Source organism: Xenopus tropicalis, chromosome 2, assembly GCF_000004195.4.
Source record: "Xenopus tropicalis strain Nigerian chromosome 2, UCB_Xtro_10.0, whole genome shotgun sequence".
In the NCBI taxonomy this organism is placed as follows: Eukaryota; Metazoa; Chordata; class Amphibia; order Anura; family Pipidae; genus Xenopus; species Xenopus tropicalis.
In genome coordinates, this window is record NC_030678.2 from 177,638,741 (window position 1) to 177,657,104 (window position 18,364).

Sequence of the window (18,364 nt, forward strand, 5' to 3'; positions counted from 1 at the left end):
CCCTCCAAGACATTATTCTGGCCCCCAGACTGCTCGAGAGTTCCACTGACCTCTTTGGGTTTCTCTCTCTTGCATTGACACCTATTGTTCTGGTTCATGAAGATCTGGGGGTCTCTAAGTTGAATGTCCCTGGGGGGTGAATTCTATTGGGATTAGTAGTTGAGTGGAACTGGGAGTAGGAAAATGGAATCCAGACAAACCAGAAATGATCCCCAGTGATGGCCTCGTCCCCAGACCTACAGCTCAATAAATATATATATTAAGGATGACTCTATAATGGGGCACAACTGGAGAGGTTCTGGGGGGACACTAATCTAGAGGTTGCCAAATTGTGGCACAAGGTGGCCTCAGAGGCTTGGATCGGGGTGCCCAGTCTGAAGGCCAGTTAGGGAAATATTTGGGGAAGACATTTCTGGAAGCTCAGCTTGAAGTAGAATTAGAAGGGGAGGACCTAGAAATGCTTGGAGCTGGGGCTGAATGAAGGGCTGGTACAGCAATGCCTGGGCTTATATCTAACCTTCTTAGGAACCGTGGGGGCCCCTGGCCAAAAACTGGGCTTCAAGGGTGAATGAATACCAACCACAGCCTGAAGCAGTGCCACGTGGGGTGGGGAAATAGTTAATGCTGGGGCAGAACCCACTAAAGCTCTTAGCCAGCAGCACATAGACCATGGCCAGGACCTCTCAGCAGCCCAAAACCGTGGCCTAGAACCCACTAAAGCTCTTAGCCAGCAGCACATAGACCATGGCCAGGACCACTCAGCAGCCCAACACCGTGGCCTAGAAAGTGAATGCCCTTCAGTGCAGCTGGGATGCGCGGTCATCAAATAAATCCAAAAACCATAAAATATACCAATCTTGTGGCTATTAAGCAATATCAGCAGCATCTCTCCAGCTTTTATTGTCTGTAGTCCTGTTACTGGCAGGAAAGTCCCCAAGAGACAGAAGAACATCTCATGAACATCTCAAGAACTCATTATCATTTATTTATATAGCACCAGCAAGTTACCCAGCACTTTTATTTATTTATAACATACAGGGATCCTACAGTAATTCAACAAGCGCAGGTTACAGAGTAAAAAATAGGATCAGAGGGCCCTAGTCATAAGAGCTTACAATCTAAAGGGTTAGGGTACATTCAGAACACAAGTTAATGTCTGATCAAGCAGGATACATTGAGTATGCTTCCCCAAACAGGGGGGTCTGAGAGCTCGTGGCAGAGAGTTCCTGAGACAGCAGAAGCCTGAGAGACATCTTGCAGTCGGGAATGGGATGAAGTGATAAGAGGAGAAGAGAGGGAAGGGCAGAAGTAGAGTGTAGGGGGTGGAAAGGAGGGTATTTTGATGAGATATAGGAAGGGGCTTCAGTGTTAAGAGTCCTGAATGTGAGTGTTGGAGGAACCTGAGGGACAGGGGAAGATTTTGGGGAAACCTGAGGGACAGGAGAAGATTTTGGGGAAACCTGAGGGACAGGAGAAGATTTTGGGGGAAACTGAGGGACAGGAGAAGATGATGAAGGAAATATAATGAATTCTGGTTTAGAGAGATTCAGTTTCAGGGGGCATAGTGACATACGGGAATAGATAGCAGACAGACAACTTAAGAGAGGACAGAAGGGGAGAGGTCAGATGTAGACAGGTTGTAAAGGTGGTTCTGAAGTCCAGATGACTGAAAAACAGCAGAAGCCTAAGACAGAGCCCTGAGGAACCTCAACAGAGACAGGGAATGAGGTGGAATTAGAGAAAGGCCATTTGGGACATGAGCTGAAAGATACGTCAGTGTCACTGATGCCAACTAAGTACTGAATGTCTAGCAGGAGTGAGTGGCCAACTGTGTCAAAGCCTGTGGAGATATCCAGAAGGATTAGTATGGAATAGTGACCTTTACAGAGGAAGATCATTGGTTACTTCTGAGGGCAGTTTCTGTTGAGTGTGTTGGGCAGAACTTGCAGGGGGTTGGGAATGGAGCTGTGAGTGAGATGCTGGACTGTGGGGTTCTATACAAGCTGGGTGCAAATGGGAAGAAGGGAACTGGACAAGTTGGTGGGAGAGCTGGGATCAAGGGAAGGTTTCTTGGGGAGGGGAGTGAATAGTGCTTGTTTGTAAGAAGAGAGGTTGAATATGTAGGTAAGTTATGTGGGTAAGTTATGTGGGTAAGTGCTGTGGGTAAGTTATGTGGGTAAGTGCAGTGTGTGGGTTGTGTGGTTGGAGCAGAACAGAAGTAACTTCCTCTGCTGGGGTGAAAAAGTGTAAAGCGGGTGTGACTGTGTATTGGGGATTGTCATTTTATGTTGAGTCTAATGATTCTAATGAGGTCAACTTTGTCCCTAAAGGAATTAGCTTAGTCTTCATTGTAATGGGTGGGGGATGGGTGGGGGGCACAGAAGGGAGGTAAATATGGCAAACAGTGGCTGTGGTTTAGAGGACAGAGAGTAAAGGTGAGAAGTAGAGTAGTTGGGCTACTGATAGCACGGCAACTTGACATGAATAAAGTCAGGATCAGTTTGTGACCTTCTTCACTGGCTTTAGCTGGTCAACTACATCTTCTCACATACCAAGTAAAGCTACTGTGTCAGGGGTGGGGTTTAACTGGGTGCCTGTGATGGGTGGTGGAAGGCGCAAGGGTGCCAAGAGCTGATGAAGGGGCATCATTGTAGAGAGAAGCTGCCATATTGGGACCGGAGAGGTTGATAATATGAGAGATCTGAGGTGCCTCTCTTGTTGTTGTGGGTCAAATGCGTTAAGATTTCTGTATGTGGGTGGGGAGGGATGGTTGTGATAGAACAATAGAAGGAGTTAATCTGAAAGGAGAGTTGGTGATGGACAGATAGAAGGAAAGGAGAGTTGGTGATGGACACATAGAAGGAAAGGAGAGTTGGTGATGGACACATAGAAGGAAAGGAGAGTTGGTGATGGACACATAGAAGGAAAGGAGAGTTGGTGATGGACACATAGAAGGAAAGGAGAGTTGGTGATGGACAGACAGAAGGAAAGGAGAGTTGGTGATGGACAGACAGAAGGAAAGGAGAGTTGGGGAGGGTGGAAGGGTGGCGGGAGTGGCGGAAGATCAAGAGCATGACCCTCACTGTGAGTAGGTGAGTTGGACACTAAAAGATCAAATGAAGTTGTCTATGAAGATTTTCATTCATCCAGGTCATGGTATATCTAGTATAAATAAATTTGAAGCAACTGGACTTGTTTAGTAATCATTGATTCAATGATTACTAAACAAGTCCAGTTGCTTCAAATTTATTTATACTAGATATATCAAATGAAGTTGTTACAGAGAAGAGTTCTCAGGTACCTGGAGAAGCAGAGATGTCCATGGGAACGTAGGAGGCACCGAGAATGAGAGCTGGTGGGGTCTCTGGGGAGAAGGTGTGGGAGCCAAGCAGCCAAGGGGTCCTGGCGTGTAGGGACCAAGGGGTGACTGCAACACTTACAGAGATTGGGGAGAATAAGAGGCGATACTTCATAAGGGCCCCCACTGAACCCTCACCCACTGAATAACTGGGGGCTCAGGGGGGACAATATGAGAGATGCACAAAGGTGGGTGAGATAATGTCCCAAGATCTGGGGAAGAGGATTATTAGCAAATAAAGCAGGAAAGACAGACGGAGCTCCGCTGTACAGACAGTCGGGATTGTGCCCACCTGGAAACAGAAACAGTAAGAGTTAATTCCCCATCTCACAGCCCAGTGTCCCCCGATTCCCCCCCAGTGTCCCCCGATTCCCCAACTCCCAGCCCAGTGTCCCCCGATTCCCCCCCAGTGTCCCCAGATTCCCCATCTCCCAGCCCAGTATCCCCAGATTCCCCCCCCCAGTATCCCCTGATTCCCCATCTCCCAGCCCAGTGTCCCCAGATTCCCCCCCAGTATCCCCAGATTCCCCATCTCCCAGCCCTGTGTCCCCCGATTCCCCATCTCCCAGCCCAGTGTCCCCAGATTCCCCATCTCCCAGCCCAGTGTCCCCCGATTCCCCATCTCCCAGCCCAGTGTCCCCGATTCCCCATCTTCCAGCCCAGTGTCCCCAGATTCCCCATCTCCCAGCCCCGTGTCCCCCGATTCCCCATCTCCCAGCCCCAGTGTCCCCGATTCCTCATCTCCCAGCCCAGTGTCCCCAGATTCCCCATCTCCCAGCCCCGTGTCCCCCGATTCCCCATCTCCCAGCCCAGTGTCCCCCGATTCCTCATCTCCCAGCCCAGTGTCCCCAGATTCCCCATCTCCCAGCCCCGTGTCCCCCGATTCCCCATCTCCCAGCCCAGTGTCCCCCGATTCCCCCCCAGTGTCCCCCGATTCCCCATCTCCCAGCCCCGTGTCCCCCGATTCCCCATCTCACAGCCCAGTGTCCCCCGATTCCCCCCCAGTGTCCCCCGATTCCCCAACTCCCAGCCCAGTGTCCCCCGATTCCCCCCCAGTGTCCCCAGATTCCCCATCTCCCAGCCCAGTATCCCCAGATTCCCCCCCCCAGTATCCCCTGATTCCCCATCTCCCAGCCCAGTGTCCCCAGATTCCCCCCCAGTATCCCCAGATTCCCCATCTCCCAGCCCTGTGTCCCCCGATTCCCCATCTCCCAGCCCAGTGTCCCCAGATTCCCCATCTCCCAGCCCAGTGTCCCCCGATTCCCCATCTCCCAGCCCAGTGTCCCCCGATTCCCCATCTTCCAGCCCAGTGTCCCCAGATTCCCCATCTCCCAGCCCCGTGTCCCCCGATTCCCCATCTCCCAGCCCAGTGTCCCCCGATTCCTCATCTCCCAGCCCAGTGTCCCCAGATTCCCCATCTCCCAGCCCCGTGTCCCCCGATTCCCCATCTCCCAGCCCAGTGTCCCCCGATTCCCCATCTCCCAGCCCAGTGTCCCCCCATTTCCCCATCTCCCAGCCCAGTGTCCCCAGATTCCCCATCTCCCAGCCCAGTGTCCCCCGATTCCCCATCTCACAGCCCAGTGTCCCCCGATTCCCCCCCAGTGTCCCCCGATTCCCCCCCCAGTGTCCCCAGATTCCCCATCTCCCAGCCCAGTGTCCCCCGATTCCCCCCCAGTATCCCCAGATTCCCCATCTTCCAGCCCAGTATCCCCCGATTCCCCCCCAGTGTCCCCCGATTCCCCATCTCCCAGCCCAGTATCCCCAGATTCCCCCCCCCGTGTCCCCAGATTCCCCATCTCCCAGCCCAGTGTCCCCCGATTCCCCATCTCCCAGCCCAGTGTCCCCCAGATTCCCCATCTCCCAGCCCAGTGTCCCCAGATTCCCCATCTCCCAGCCCAGTGTCCCCCGATTCCCCATCTCCCAGCCCAGTGTCCCCCAGATTCCCCATCTCCCAGCCCAGTGTCCCCAGATTCCCCATCTCCCAGCCCGGTGTCCCCCAGATTCCCCATCTCCCAGCCCGGTGTCCCCCGATTCCCCATCTCCCAGCCCGGTGTCCCCCAGATTCCCCATCTCCCAGCCCAGTGTCCCCAGATTCCCCATCTCCCAGCCCGGTGTCCCCCAGATTCCCCATCTCCCAGCCCGGTGTCCCCCGATTCCCCATCTCCCAGCCAGTGTCCCCCAGATTCCCCATCTCCCAGCCCAGTGTCCCCCGATTCCCCATCTCCCAGCCCAGTGTCCCCCAGATTCCCCATCTCCCAGCCCAGTGTCCCCCGATTCCCCATCTCCCAGCCCAGTGTCCCCCAGATTCCCCATCTCCCAGCCCAGTGTCCCCCAGATTCCCCATCTCCCAGCCCAGTGTCCCCCCATTTCCCCATCTCCCAGCCCAGTGTCCCCAGATTCCCCATCTCCCAGCCCAGTGTCCCCCGATTCCCCATCTCACAGCCCAGTGTCCCCCGATTCCCCCCCAGTGTCCCCCGATTCCCCCCCCAGTGTCCCCAGATTCCCCATCTCCCAGCCCAGTGTCCCCCGATTCCCCCCCAGTATCCCCAGATTCCCCATCTTCCAGCCCAGTATCCCCCGATTCCCCCCCAGTGTCCCCCGATTCCCCATCTCCCAGCCCAGTATCCCCAGATTCCCCCCCCCGTGTCCCCAGATTCCCCATCTCCCAGCCCAGTGTCCCCCGATTCCCCATCTCCCAGCCCAGTGTCCCCCAGATTCCCCATCTCCCAGCCCAGTGTCCCCAGATTCCCCATCTCCCAGCCCAGTGTCCCCCGATTCCCCATCTCCCAGCCCGGTGTCCCCCGATTCCCCATCTCCCAGCCCAGTGTCCCCCGATTCCCCATCTCCCAGCCCAGTGTCCCCCAGATTCCCCATCTCCCAGCCCGGTGTCCCCCGATTCCCCATCTCCCAGCCCGGTGTCCCCCGATTCCCCATCTCCCAGCCCAGTGTCCCCCGATTCCCCATCTCCCAGCCCAGTGTCCCCCGATTCCCCATCTCCCAGCCCGGTGTCCCCCGATTCCCCATCTCCCAGCCCAGTGTCCCCCGATTCCCCATCTCCCAGCCCAGTGTCCCCAGATTCCCCATCTCCCAGCCCAGTGTCCCCCGATTCCCCATCTCCCAGCCCGGTGTCCCCCGATTCCCCATCTCCCAGCCCAGTGTCCCCCGATTCCCCATCTCCCAGCCCAGTGTCCCCAGATTCCCCATCTCCCAGCCAGTGTCCCCCAGATTCCCCATCTCCCAGCCCAGTGTCCCCCGATTCCCCATCTCCCAGCCCAGTGTCCCCCAGATTCCCCATCTCCCAGCCCAGTGTCCCCCGATTCCCCATCTCCCAGCCCAGTGTCCCCCAGATTCCCCATCTCCCAGCCCAGTGTCCCCCAGATTCCCCATCTCCCAGCCCAGTGTCCCCCAGATTCCCCATCTCCCAGCCCGGTGTCCCCAGATTCCCCATCTCCCAGCCAGTGTCCCCCAGATTCCCCATCTCCCAGCCCAGTGTCCCCAGATTCCCCATCTCCCAGCCCAGTGCCCCCAGATTCCCCATCTCCCAGCCCAGTGCCCCCAGATTCCCCATCTCCCAGCCCAGTGTCCCCAGATTCCCCATCTCCCAGCCCAGTGTCCCCCGATTCCCCATCTCCCAGCCCAGTGCCCCCAGATTCCCCATCTCCCAGCCCAGTGTCCCCAGATTCCCCATCTCCCAGCCCAGTGTCCCCCAGATTCCCCATCTCCCAGCCCGGTGTCCTCAGATTCCCCATCTCCCAGCCCGGTGTCCCCCGATTCCCCATCTCCCAGCCCAGTGTCCCCCAGATTCCCCATCTCCCAGCCCAGTGTCCCCCGATTCCCCATCTCCCAGCCCAGTGTCCCCCAGATTCCCCATCTCCCAGCCCGGTGTCCCCCAGATTCCCCATCTCCCAGCCCGGTGTCCCCCAGATTCCCCATCTCCCAGCCCAGTGTCCCCAGATTCCCCATCTCCCAGCCCAGTGTCCCCCAGATTCCCCATCTCCCAGCCCAGTGTCCCCCAGATTCCCCATCTCCCAGCCCAGTGTCCCCCAGATTCCCCATCTCCCAGCCCAGTGTCCCCCGATTCCCCATCTCCCAGCCCAGTGTCCCCAGATTCCCCATCTCCCAGCCCAGTGTCCCCAGATTCCCCATCTCCCAGCCCAGTGTCCCCCGATTCCCCATCTCCCAGCCCGGTGTCCCCCAGATTCCCCATCTCCCAGCCCGGTGTCCCCCAGATTCCCCATCTCCCAGCCCGGTGTCCCCCAGATTCCCCATCTCCCAGCCCAGTGTCCCCCAGATTCCCCATCTCCCAGCCCAGTGTCCCCCAGATTCCCCATCTCCCAGCCCAGTGTCCCCCAGATTCCCCATCTCCCAGCCCAGTGTCCCCCGATTCCCCATCTCCCAGCCCAGTGTCCCCCAGATTCCCCATCTCCCAGCCCAGTGTCCCCCAGATTCCCCATCTCCCAGCCCAGTGTCCCCCAGATTCCCCATCTCCCAGCCCAGTGTCCCTCAGATTCCCCATCTCCTAGCCCAGTGTCCCCCGATTCCCCATCTCCCAGCCCAGTGTCCCCCGATTCCCCATCTCCCAGCCCAGTGTCCCCCAGATTCCCATCTCCCAGCCCAGTGTCCCCCAGATTCCCCATCTCCCAGCCCAGTGTCCCCCAGATTCCCCATCTCCTAGCCCAGTGTCCCCCGATTCCCCATCTCCCAGCCCAGTGTCCCCCAGATTCCCCATCTCCCAGCCCCGTGTCCCCCAGATTCCCCATCTCCCAGCCCAGTGTCCCCCGATTCCCCATCTCCCAGCCCAGTGTCCCCCAGATTCCCCATCTCCCAGCCCAGTGTCCCCCAGATTCCCCATCTCCCAGCCCAGTGTCCCCCGATTCCCCATCTCCCAGCCCAGTGTCCCCCAGATTCCACATCTCCCAGCCCAGTGTCCCCCAGATTCCCCATCTCCCAGCCCGGTGTCCCCAGATTCCCCATCTCCCAGCCCAGTGTCCCCCAGATTCCCCATCTCCCAGCCCGGTGTCCCCCAGATTCCCCATCTCCCAGCCCAGTGTCCCCCCGATTCCCCATCTCCCAGCCCAGTGTCCCCAGATTCCCCATCTCCCAGCCCAGTGTCCCCCGATTCCCCATCGCCCAGCCCAGTGTCCCCCAGATTCCCCATCTCCCAGCCCAGTGTCCTCCAATTCCAAATCTCCCAGCCCAGTGTCCCCAGATTCCCCATCTCCCAGCCCAGTGTCCCCCGATTCCCCATCGCCCATGCCCATGGCCCAAGCTCATAATTTTGTGCCGAGATGGTTGAACCATAACATTTTGCCTGGACTTTCAGAGGGGCAGTTGCACTGACACTTACCACTTAGATAGTGACAGTTGTAGTGGTGGCACCTTCTCCTGGTGGTCTCAAGTACGTGTTGGTTAGAGTCTCCTTGCTTTGTCGTGCTGATCACTTTGAACACCTCGTCCACTGGAATCAGAACCTCTTTCTGGTCTGGGAAGTAGGAGAACCTTCCAATGTCAACCCCAAAACAGCTTGTGATGGTGAAGAAGGAATGATTGCCAAAGCCCAGAGCGACTTTCTTGTCGGTGGAAGAAGAGGAAAACTGCCCAAACCTGATGTTCTCCTCAGGCCGGAAGTGGATATTTTTCATCCCTCTATAGACCCACCAAGGTTTCCAATAGCAACTGGACCTCAGCAGTTGCACCGCTCTCGTGAGGAAGAAGTGGAGAGAGTGATAAGGGAACCCACCATTCTTGGAGCCATAACTTCTCACAGCTTCATTGAAATTGTAATAAACTTTACTCTGATTATTAGTGTACACCAAGATGGCGACCCCATACTCATCTCGGAAGCCCTTCGGAACACTCACTTGCCCTTTCATTGATGCCCATTTCTCTGCTGCTTCATTCCAGGCTTTGTTCAGTTCTAAGTTGCCCTGTTTTTCCTGATTTAACAGCCCCCCCTGTAATATTCTGGATTCCATTTCTTCAGCGCAGGTTTCATATTGATCATCGAAGGCATCGCTGCTCATGGTTAGACTTCTCTCTCGGATCTGTATTAATTACAGGGAAGTCGATTTTATGTATGGAAGAGATACCCTCCATCTGCCCAGACCATTCCAAGATTTGCCCCATCTTCCCCTGACCACATTCCCAGTAATACTCTGACCTATCTGTATCACAGTACCCACAACTACCACTTCCCTCAAGGGGGGACTACTCTGTCTCCTTGGATACCAGGAGGGGCAAAACTCATACTGTATCTATACCTAAACTTATAGGGTCCTTATATTGAAGATTACCACTTGGGACTTCCAGTTCTCTTTACAAGGTAACTATGTCTCACTCTGACTGGGTCTTCTTCAATGGCCCCCAGCTGACGCTCTCTCTGTTCCCTAGGTATCTCCTGCCTCAGTCTCACTTAAGAGACACCTAATCCTATGTGTCACGTGGTGCTACAGGATCTACATCCACTTTAGGAAGGCTCTAAGCTCTCCTACTATCTGTACCCCAGGAAAACATGTTTCCTTCCCTCACTCTCTCGGGGACACATGTGGCTCAGCTGAGTCCTCCCAAGCAAGATCTACATTTTCTCTCCAACTCCCTGTACCTCCCAGGATGTGTTTATTTCATAGGATACCAGTTACACCAATGGCCCATTTCAAATGACAGTCAGTTGGCCCATCTGACCAATGGGAAGAGGCCTGAGCATTGGCTGCAACTCACCTGCAGTCCCAGGATCTGAGGGATGAGACATAAGGAAATCCATTTCACTATGGGAGAGATCTTCATCATGATCAGATGTCTTCTTGCCCAACAGCAGTGAAACCACAATCTGGTGATGTCATACAAAGAATACAATCATTTAAAGGGAATATAAACCCTCCATCTATGTGTTATTTTCTCTATTGACCACATTGAAGGCGTTACACTCTGGCGCTATCCCCACCTCAGGTTATTGTGATGGTGGCTTTTACCAGCTGCTATGGGACCTTCTTTTTGCTGGTGTGAATATGTGAATGGGAAGAGCCACTGACCAGTTGCCAGTCCAACCCACAGTCACAATAGCACGTAGCCGCCATGTTGCATTGTCTATGTAATGAGTCTCATCAACAGTTCGTTAATATAAGGCCCAAATTAAAAACAAATACTGTTGGGAAACCCCTGTGTATTGTCCCCTCTACTCATCACCCCATGGCCACTCACCCAGTTTCTCTGTCCCAGTTGTTGTCAGACTTATTGGTAACGTTCCACCTGGAGATCCAGGGCCCTGCTTGGGGCATAACAAGGTCTTGGGAAACATTGGGGTATCAGCCAATCAGCCAACTGCCCTTCAAGCCGGGCTTTCAGTTTATCTGGACAACTCAATAGGCATTTCCCCCATATCTTACCCATATAAGGGGGGGGTTCATCTTTAAGATAACTTTTAGTATGTTAGAGATTGTACTATTCCTGGCAACTTTGCAATTGGTCTTCATTATTTATTTGTTAAGTTATTTTTTGCTTTCTTCGTCTACCTCTCTCCAGCTTTCACATGGGGGTCACTGACCCCAGCAGCCAATAAGCGATTGCTCTGTGATTGCTCGCCAGTGTTAGATGTGCTGCTCCATTTTCAATTGGTTTCTGCACATCTAACAGTCTAACAGTCTCAGCACTCTCATAGAAACAAATGTGCGACGGGGTTACCACTGAGTTACGACCCTGACTTTTCTCATGCTTTCTGGAGGGAGGGGGGAGTCAAAGAAGGAGTGGAACTGTGTGTAGATCTGACCAAGAACGGAACTTTGGAAGCCACTGAACCACCGATGCAGTCTGAACACATAATTTGGAAGGGGGGGCTGGGTCTGTCTCTCACGGAGTGTCAGGCAGGGAACAGAGAATGAAGCCACTGTGCTCTGAGCTACCAATGCTGCCTTTACATACACCTTTGGGGGGTGGAGGAGGCTGGGTCAGGGCAGGGAGAGGTGGCTGGGTCAGGGCAGGGAGAGGTGGCTGGGTCAGGGTAGGCAGAGGTGGCTGGGTCAGGGCAGGCAGAGGTGGCTGGGTCAGGGCAGGCAGAGGTGGCTGGGTCAGGGCAGGGAGAGGTGGCTGGGTCAGGGCAGGGGGAGGTGGCTGGGTCAGGGCAGGGAGAGGTGGCTGGGTCAGGGCAGGGAGAGGTGGCTGGGTCAGGGCAGGGAGAGGTGGCTGGGTCAGGGTAGGCAGAGGTGGCTGGGTCAGGGCAGGCAGAGGTGGCTGGGTCAGGGCAGGCAGAGGTGGCTGGGTCAGGGCAGGGAGAAGTGGCTGGGTCAGGGCAGGGGGAGGTGGCTGGGTCAGGGCAGGGAGAGGTGGCTGGGTCAGAGCAGGGAAAGGTGGCTGGGTCAGGGCAGGGAGAGGTGGCTAAGTCAGGGCAGGTAGAGGTGGCTGGGTCAGGGCAGGGAAAGGTGGCTGGGTCAGGGCAGGCAGAGGTGGCTGGGTCAGGGCAGGCAGAGGTGGCTGGGTAAGGGCAGGGAAAGGTGGCTGGGTAAGGGCAGGGAAAGGTGGCTGGGTCAGGGCAGGCAGAGGTGGCTGGGTAAGGGCAGGGAAAGGTGGCTGGGTCAGGGCAGGGGGAGGTGGCTGGGTCAGGGCAGGCGGAGGTGGCTGGTCAGGGCAGGGAGAAGTGGCTGGGTCAGGGCAGGGAGAGGTGGCTGGGTCAGGGTAGGCAGAGGTGGCTGGGTCAGGGCAGGGAGAGGTGGCTGGTCAGGGCAGGCAGAGGTGGCTGGGTCAGGGCAGGCAGAGGTGGCTGGGTCAGGGCAGGGAGAGGTGGCTGGGTCAGGGCAGGGAGAAGTGGCTGGGTCAGGGCAGGGAGAGGTGGCTGGTCAGGGCAGGCAGAGGTGGCTGGGTCAGGGCAGGGAGAGGTGGCTGGGTCAGGGCAGGCAGAGGTGGCTGGGTCAGGGCAGGCAGAGGTGGCTGGGCCAGGGCAGGCAGAGTACTGCATTGCAACTTGGTCATTTGAAGTAGAAAGACAGTTGTGCCTATTTTGGATTCGTCAGACTCTGCTCTTTCCAAAAATGTATAGTTTTCTAGTGTAAACCTACTGTGAGTGGAATATTTGGCCTTGAAATCTTAAGTATGCAGATTCCCGGAGCAGCGCTTTGGGAAGTCAGTAGGGACTGCTGGGAGTTTTTGACCTTTACAAGTGAGAAATCTCCATAAAACTATATATATTTGGTATTCGCGCGTATTTTTGTGCATAAAATAATTCATGTTTCTGATTCATGTGTTTATATTATGGAAAATATTCTAGCGTATTTTGAAAGCTTAGGTTGTCCCGAAAAAAAACGATATATTGTTTTCCTGGGTAAACTAAAAGTCCCCCTTGGGAAATGCCCCTGTTGTAGAAGAGAACAAGTGTCCAAACATTGTCCGGCAGTATAAGTACCAATAGGGCATTCAGTTGGTGGGCGGGGGCTTTGCATTCAGTATAAGGGAGGGCGGGGCATTGAAAGGTGTGGCCCCTCCCATTCAGCAATGACTTGAACTAAGAAAGCCAATGCAGAGAAGGGGCAGAAAGGGGCAAATGCTACTGACCCCCAATTAAAAGACTGACTAATTACTACATTATTTTAACTATAATTAAGAACCACCACTGACTCGTTAGTGAGCCCTAAACTTACGCAGTTTCCATAACTATGTACTTTCATATCAACCAATGACAGTGCAGAGCAGGGGCAGGTAGGTGGGAAGGGGTTAAACTTAGGGCAAACTCCACTGACCGTTAATTAGCACACTAATTAATGAAACTCTTTCTATGAAGTGATGATTATAGGGTACATTATAGCTATATATATATATATAAGGTAAATTATGCGCACAAGGGGCGGGGCCAATATGGTGGTACTGTGCGCTTGGGTTCATGGGGGGCCCCATATAAATAACTTGAGTGGGGCCCCAAAGTTTCTGGTTGTGTTGTGTAGCCAATTGGGCTCCAGCTGTAGGTGACACTGACAGTAATGGGTGCTACTGGGACCTCTGTCTCCCTAAGCGACTGTGCAATTTCCCCCGAATATCTTGGCAACAATAAACCCTGGCACCTCAGGTTCAAGGCACTTCCTATAAACCACAATGAGAATAAACAAGCAAGTGGCATTAATCAAACTGGCAGTGAGTCAATCTTACCCCACGGCTGCCGCTTCCTGCCCCTCTTCCTGCCCTGAGCTGTTTACCTGCGGTGCAAATGCAGAGAGAATATCTGTACTGAGCTCTTCTCTCTGTGACTCTCCCTGTGGCTTCCGCCGCCCCACAGCTCAGAACTGAAACCCTGACCCAGATCTGCACTTGGGGCAGCGCAGTCTCACTTTATGGCAGGGATTCTACAGATGCACTGAGCTACATTTACAGCACTGCTGCCGGGGGAGGCTTTCAACTATTGGGCAGCCAAACCCTATTGCTCTGTCTACCCGAAATGCCATCCCACTGGCGAAAATGTAAATCACCGGTGGGATGGCATACGCGGCGGCGCGGTTTCACTGAAATCATGGAAGTTGCCTTGAGAGGCATTTTCACCAGTGGGATTTATTGCGGGCGACTAATCTCCCCATGTGCCAGAGCCCTTAGTCTGCTAATAAAATCATTTAGAATGTAATTAAACCCAATAGGGCTGTTCTGCCCCAATAAGGGGTAATTATATCTTAGTTGGGATCAAGTACAGGTACTGTTTTATTATTACAGAGAAAAGGGAATCATTTAACCATTAAATAAACCCAATAGGGCTGTTCTGCCCCAATAAGGGGTAATTATATCTTAGTTGGGATCAAGTACAGGTACTGTTTTATTATTACAGAGAAAAGGGAATCATTTAACCATGAAATAAACCCAATAGGGCTGTTCTGCCCCAATAAGGGGTAATTATATCTTAGTTGGGATCAAGTACAGGTACTGTTTTATTATTACAGAGAAAAGGGAATCATTTAACCATTAAATAAACCCAATAGGGCTGTTCTGCCCCAATAAGGGGTAATTATATCTTAGTTGGGATCAAGTACAGGTACTGTTTTATTATTACAGAGAAAAAGGAATCATTTAACCATTAAATAAACCCAATAGGGCTGTTCTGCCCCAATAAGGGGTAATTATATCTTAGTTGGGATCAAGTACAGGTACTGTTTTATTATTACAGAGAAAAGGGAATCATTTATCCCTTAATGCCCTTATCTGCAAGTTAATGATTGTAATTGCATGTACACTACATACTAGCATTTGTAGCGAGGATGCCCTAAAATGGCCGCTGTTAGCCGTTTGTGTGCTCCTCCCATTTTATCTCCTTTGCTAGAAAATACTACGCACTTTCCATCTGATGGTTCCAAAGGGGGGAATGATATCTATGGTAAACAGACTATGGTTTGCTCTTGGATTTGCGCAACACGCTACAGATTTCTGTACTGAATACAACTCAGGTGAGGCAGAATAGACACCTTGAAAACACCTGGTTAAACCATTCTATCCATTTCAGAGGTTACAGATTATATTGAGCTACCTGCATGTAACAAGTTATATAATACACAGGGCCGCCATCAGGGGGCACAGGGGGTACGATCGTCCCGGGTCCGGATGTTTTTAGCTTTAAAGGGGGCCCGGCCGTGCTTAAGTTTTCTTATCTCGGGCCCCCTTTAATCAAGTCCGGGCCCTGCTTCCTCCGGCTCCGGCGGTGTCCCCCGCTATGTGCCGCTACTTCTGCGCTTTTATAAGGTTGCGCCGTGCGTACTGACGTCACATATACACACGGGGCGCAACCTTATAAAAGCGCAGAAGTAGCGGGGAGCCGCGGCACATAGAGGAGGACACCACGGCAGGAGGCAGCTGGGGGGAGGGAAGGTGGGAACTGGCAGATGCTTGGGGCCCTGGGGGAAGCTGGAGAATGCTTTGGGTGGGGGGCCCTGGGGGAAGCTGGAAGATGCTTTGGGTGGGGGGCCCTGGGGGAAGCTGGAGAATGCTTTGGGTGGGGGGCCCTGGGGGAAGCTGGAGGACGCTTTGGGTGGGGGGCCCTGGGGGAAGCTGGAAGATGCTTTGGGTGGGGGGCCCTGGGGGAAGCTGGAGAATGCTTTGGGTGGGGGGCCCTGGGGAAGCTGGAGATGCTTTGGGTGGGGGCCCTGGGGGAAGCTGGAGGATGCTTTGGGTGGGGGGCCCTGGGGGAAGCTGGAGATGCTTTGGGTGGGGGGCCCTGGGGGAAGCTGGAGGATGCTTTGGGTGGGGGGCCCTGGGGGAAGCTGGAGATGCTTTGGGTGGGGGCCCTGGGGGAAGCTGGAGGATGCTTTGGGTGGGGGGCCCTGGGGGAAGCTGGAGGATGCTTTGGGTGGGGGGCCCTGGGGGAAGCTGGAGGATGCTTTGGGTGGGGGGCCCTGGGGGAAGCTGGAGGATGCTTTGGGTGGGGGGCCCTGGGGAAGCTGGAGGATGCTTTGGGTGGGGGGCCCTGGGGGAAGCTGGAGGATGCTTTGGGTGGGGGGCCCTGGGGGAAGCTGGAAGATGCTTTGGGTGGGGGGCCCTGGGGGAAGCTGGAGGATGCTTTGGGTGGGGGGCCCTGGGGGAAGCTGGAGATGCTTTGGGTGGGGGCCTGGGGAAGCTGGAGGATGCTTTGGGTGGGGGGCCCTGGGGGAAGCTGGGAGGATGCTTGGGTGGGGGGCCCTGGGGGAAGCTGGAAGATGCTTTGGGGTGGGGGGCCCTGGGGGAAGCTGGAGGATGCTTTGGGTGGGGGGCCCTGGGGGAAGCTGGAGGATGCTTTGGGTGGGGGGCCCTGGGGAAGCTGGAAGATGCTTTGGGTGGGGGGCCCTGGGGGAAGCTGGAGGATGCTTTGGGTGGGGGGCCCTGGGGGAAGCTGGAGGATGCTTTGGGTGGGGGGGCCTGGGGGAAGCTGGAAGATGCTTTGGTGGGGGGCCCTGGGGGAAGCTGGAGGATGCTTTGGGTGGGGGGCCCTGGGGGAAGCTGGAAGATGCTTTGGGTGGGGGCCTGGGGGAAGCTGGAGGATGCTTTGGGTGGGGGCCCTGGGGAAGCTGGAGGATACTGGGGGGGGCTAGAGGATGCTCGAGGGGGGCCTGGGGGAAGCTGGAGGATGCTTTGGGTGGGGGGCCCTGGGGGAAGCTGGAGGATGCTTTGGGTGGGGGCCCTGGGGGAAGCTGGAGGATACTGGGGGGGCTAGAGGATGCTCGAGGGGGGCCTGGGGAAGCTGGAGGATGCTTGGGAGGGGGGCCCTGGGGGAAGCTGGAGGATGCTTTGGGTGGGGGGCCCTGGGGGAAGCTGGAGGATGCTTTGGGTGGGGGGCCCTGGGGAAGCTGGAGGATGCTTTGGGTGGGGGCCTGGGGGAAGCTGGAGGATGCTTTGGGTGGGGGGCCTGAGGGAAGCTGGAGGATGCTTTGGGTGGGGGGCCCTGGGGGAAGCTGGAGGATGCTTTGGGTGGGGGGCCTGGGGGAAGCTGGAGGATGCTTTGGGTGGGGGGCGCTGGGGGAAGCTGGAGGATACTGGAGGGGGGCTAGAGGATGCTCGAGGGGGGCCTGGGGGAAGCTGGAGGATGCTTTGGGGGGGGCCTTGGGGAAGCTGGAGAATGCTTTGGGGGGGGCCCTGGGGAAGCTGGAGGATTTTTCCCATGCAGCATTTCTTTTTGTCCCTCTTTACATTTACAGGAAAATAGTTTGGAGAGTGGGTCTATGGTCTAAGGTTTTCTGGTGGGCCACTGGGGTCCCAGTCCGACACTGGAAGGATCCATTTCCTATTTGAGCAGGGTAAGAAAGCACTTGCTGATTTGGATGGGAGCTCAGATAGGCAAGTCTGTACCCCTAATGCTACTGCCTTTAAGAAGTATGCGGAGGAGAGGTCTGGGTAAGAGGGGGTTAAATAAGAATGTTCAGTGTATGAAAAGTAGGACGTGGATGAAAAAGCATGGAATCCATTTTGTTTAAAATATGTTGTACAGGTCTGGGATCCCTTATCCGGAAACCCGTAATCCACAAGGCTCTGAATTTCGGAAAGCCCATCTCCCATAGACTCCATTTTAATCAAATAATTCAGATTTTTAATATTTGTTTCCTTTTTCTCTGTAATAATAAAACAGTACCTGTACTTGATCCCAACTAAGATATAATTACCCCTTATTGGGGGCAGAACAGCCCTATTGGGTTTATTTAATGGTTAAATGATTCCCTTTTCTCTGTAATAATAAAACAGTACCTGTACTTGATCCCAACTAAGATATAATTACCCCTTATTGGGGCAGAACAGCCCTATTGGGTTTATTTCATGGTTAAATGATTCCCTTTTCTCTGTAATAATAAAACAGTACCTGTACTTGATCCCAACTAAGATATAATTACCCCTTATTGGGGCAGAACAGCCCTATTGGGTTTATTTCATGGTTAAATGATTCCCTTTTCTCTGTAATAATAAAACAGTACCTGTACTTGATCCCAACTAAGATATAATTACCCCTTATTGGGGGCAGAACAGCCCTATTGGGTTTATTTAATGGTTAAATGATTCCCTTTTCTCTGTAATAATAAAACAGTACCTGTACTTGATCCCAACTAAGATATAATTACCCCTTATTGGGGCAGAACAGCCCTATTGGGTTTATTTCATGGTTAAATGATTCCCTTTTCTCTGTAATAATAAAACAGTACCTGTACTTGATCCCAACTAAGATATAATTACCCCTTATTGGGGCAGAACAGCCCTATTGGGTTTATTTAATGGTTAAATGATTCCCTTTTCTCTGTAATAATAAAACAGTACCTGTACTTGATCCCAACTAAGATATAATTACCCCTAGTAGACTTAAGGTATGGAAATGCAAATTACGGAAAGATCCCTTATCCGGAATACACTTGGTCCCGAGCATTCTGGATAATGGGTCCTATACCTGTATAAGACATTGACCCCCATTCTCCCTATGAAGCCCATTGTACAAGCACTGGGGATGTTTCCCAAACAAAGTGATAGTTTGCAATTTCTCTCCCTAATTATTGGATGGGTCCAGACTCGGACTGGGGTACTGCCCACTAGGTACCTGACTCA

At 54.1% G+C, this 18,364-nt stretch overlaps 1 protein-coding gene across 1 annotated transcript; it reads right to left on the bottom strand.

The window, feature by feature from the left end:
- Positions 1 to 1,368: 1,368 nt before the first annotated feature.
- LOC100490227 (ecto-ADP-ribosyltransferase 5) lies at positions 1,369 to 9,399 on the bottom strand. Its single transcript, XM_002942713.3, has 2 exons — positions 8,706 to 9,399; positions 1,369 to 1,430 (listed from the first exon to the last, which is right to left on the bottom strand). Exons 1-2 carry the CDS (start codon positions 9,379 to 9,381, stop codon positions 1,369 to 1,371), a joined length of 738 nt encoding a protein of 245 aa, XP_002942759.2. The 5' UTR covers positions 9,382 to 9,399.
- Positions 9,400 to 18,364: the final 8,965 nt, after the last annotated feature.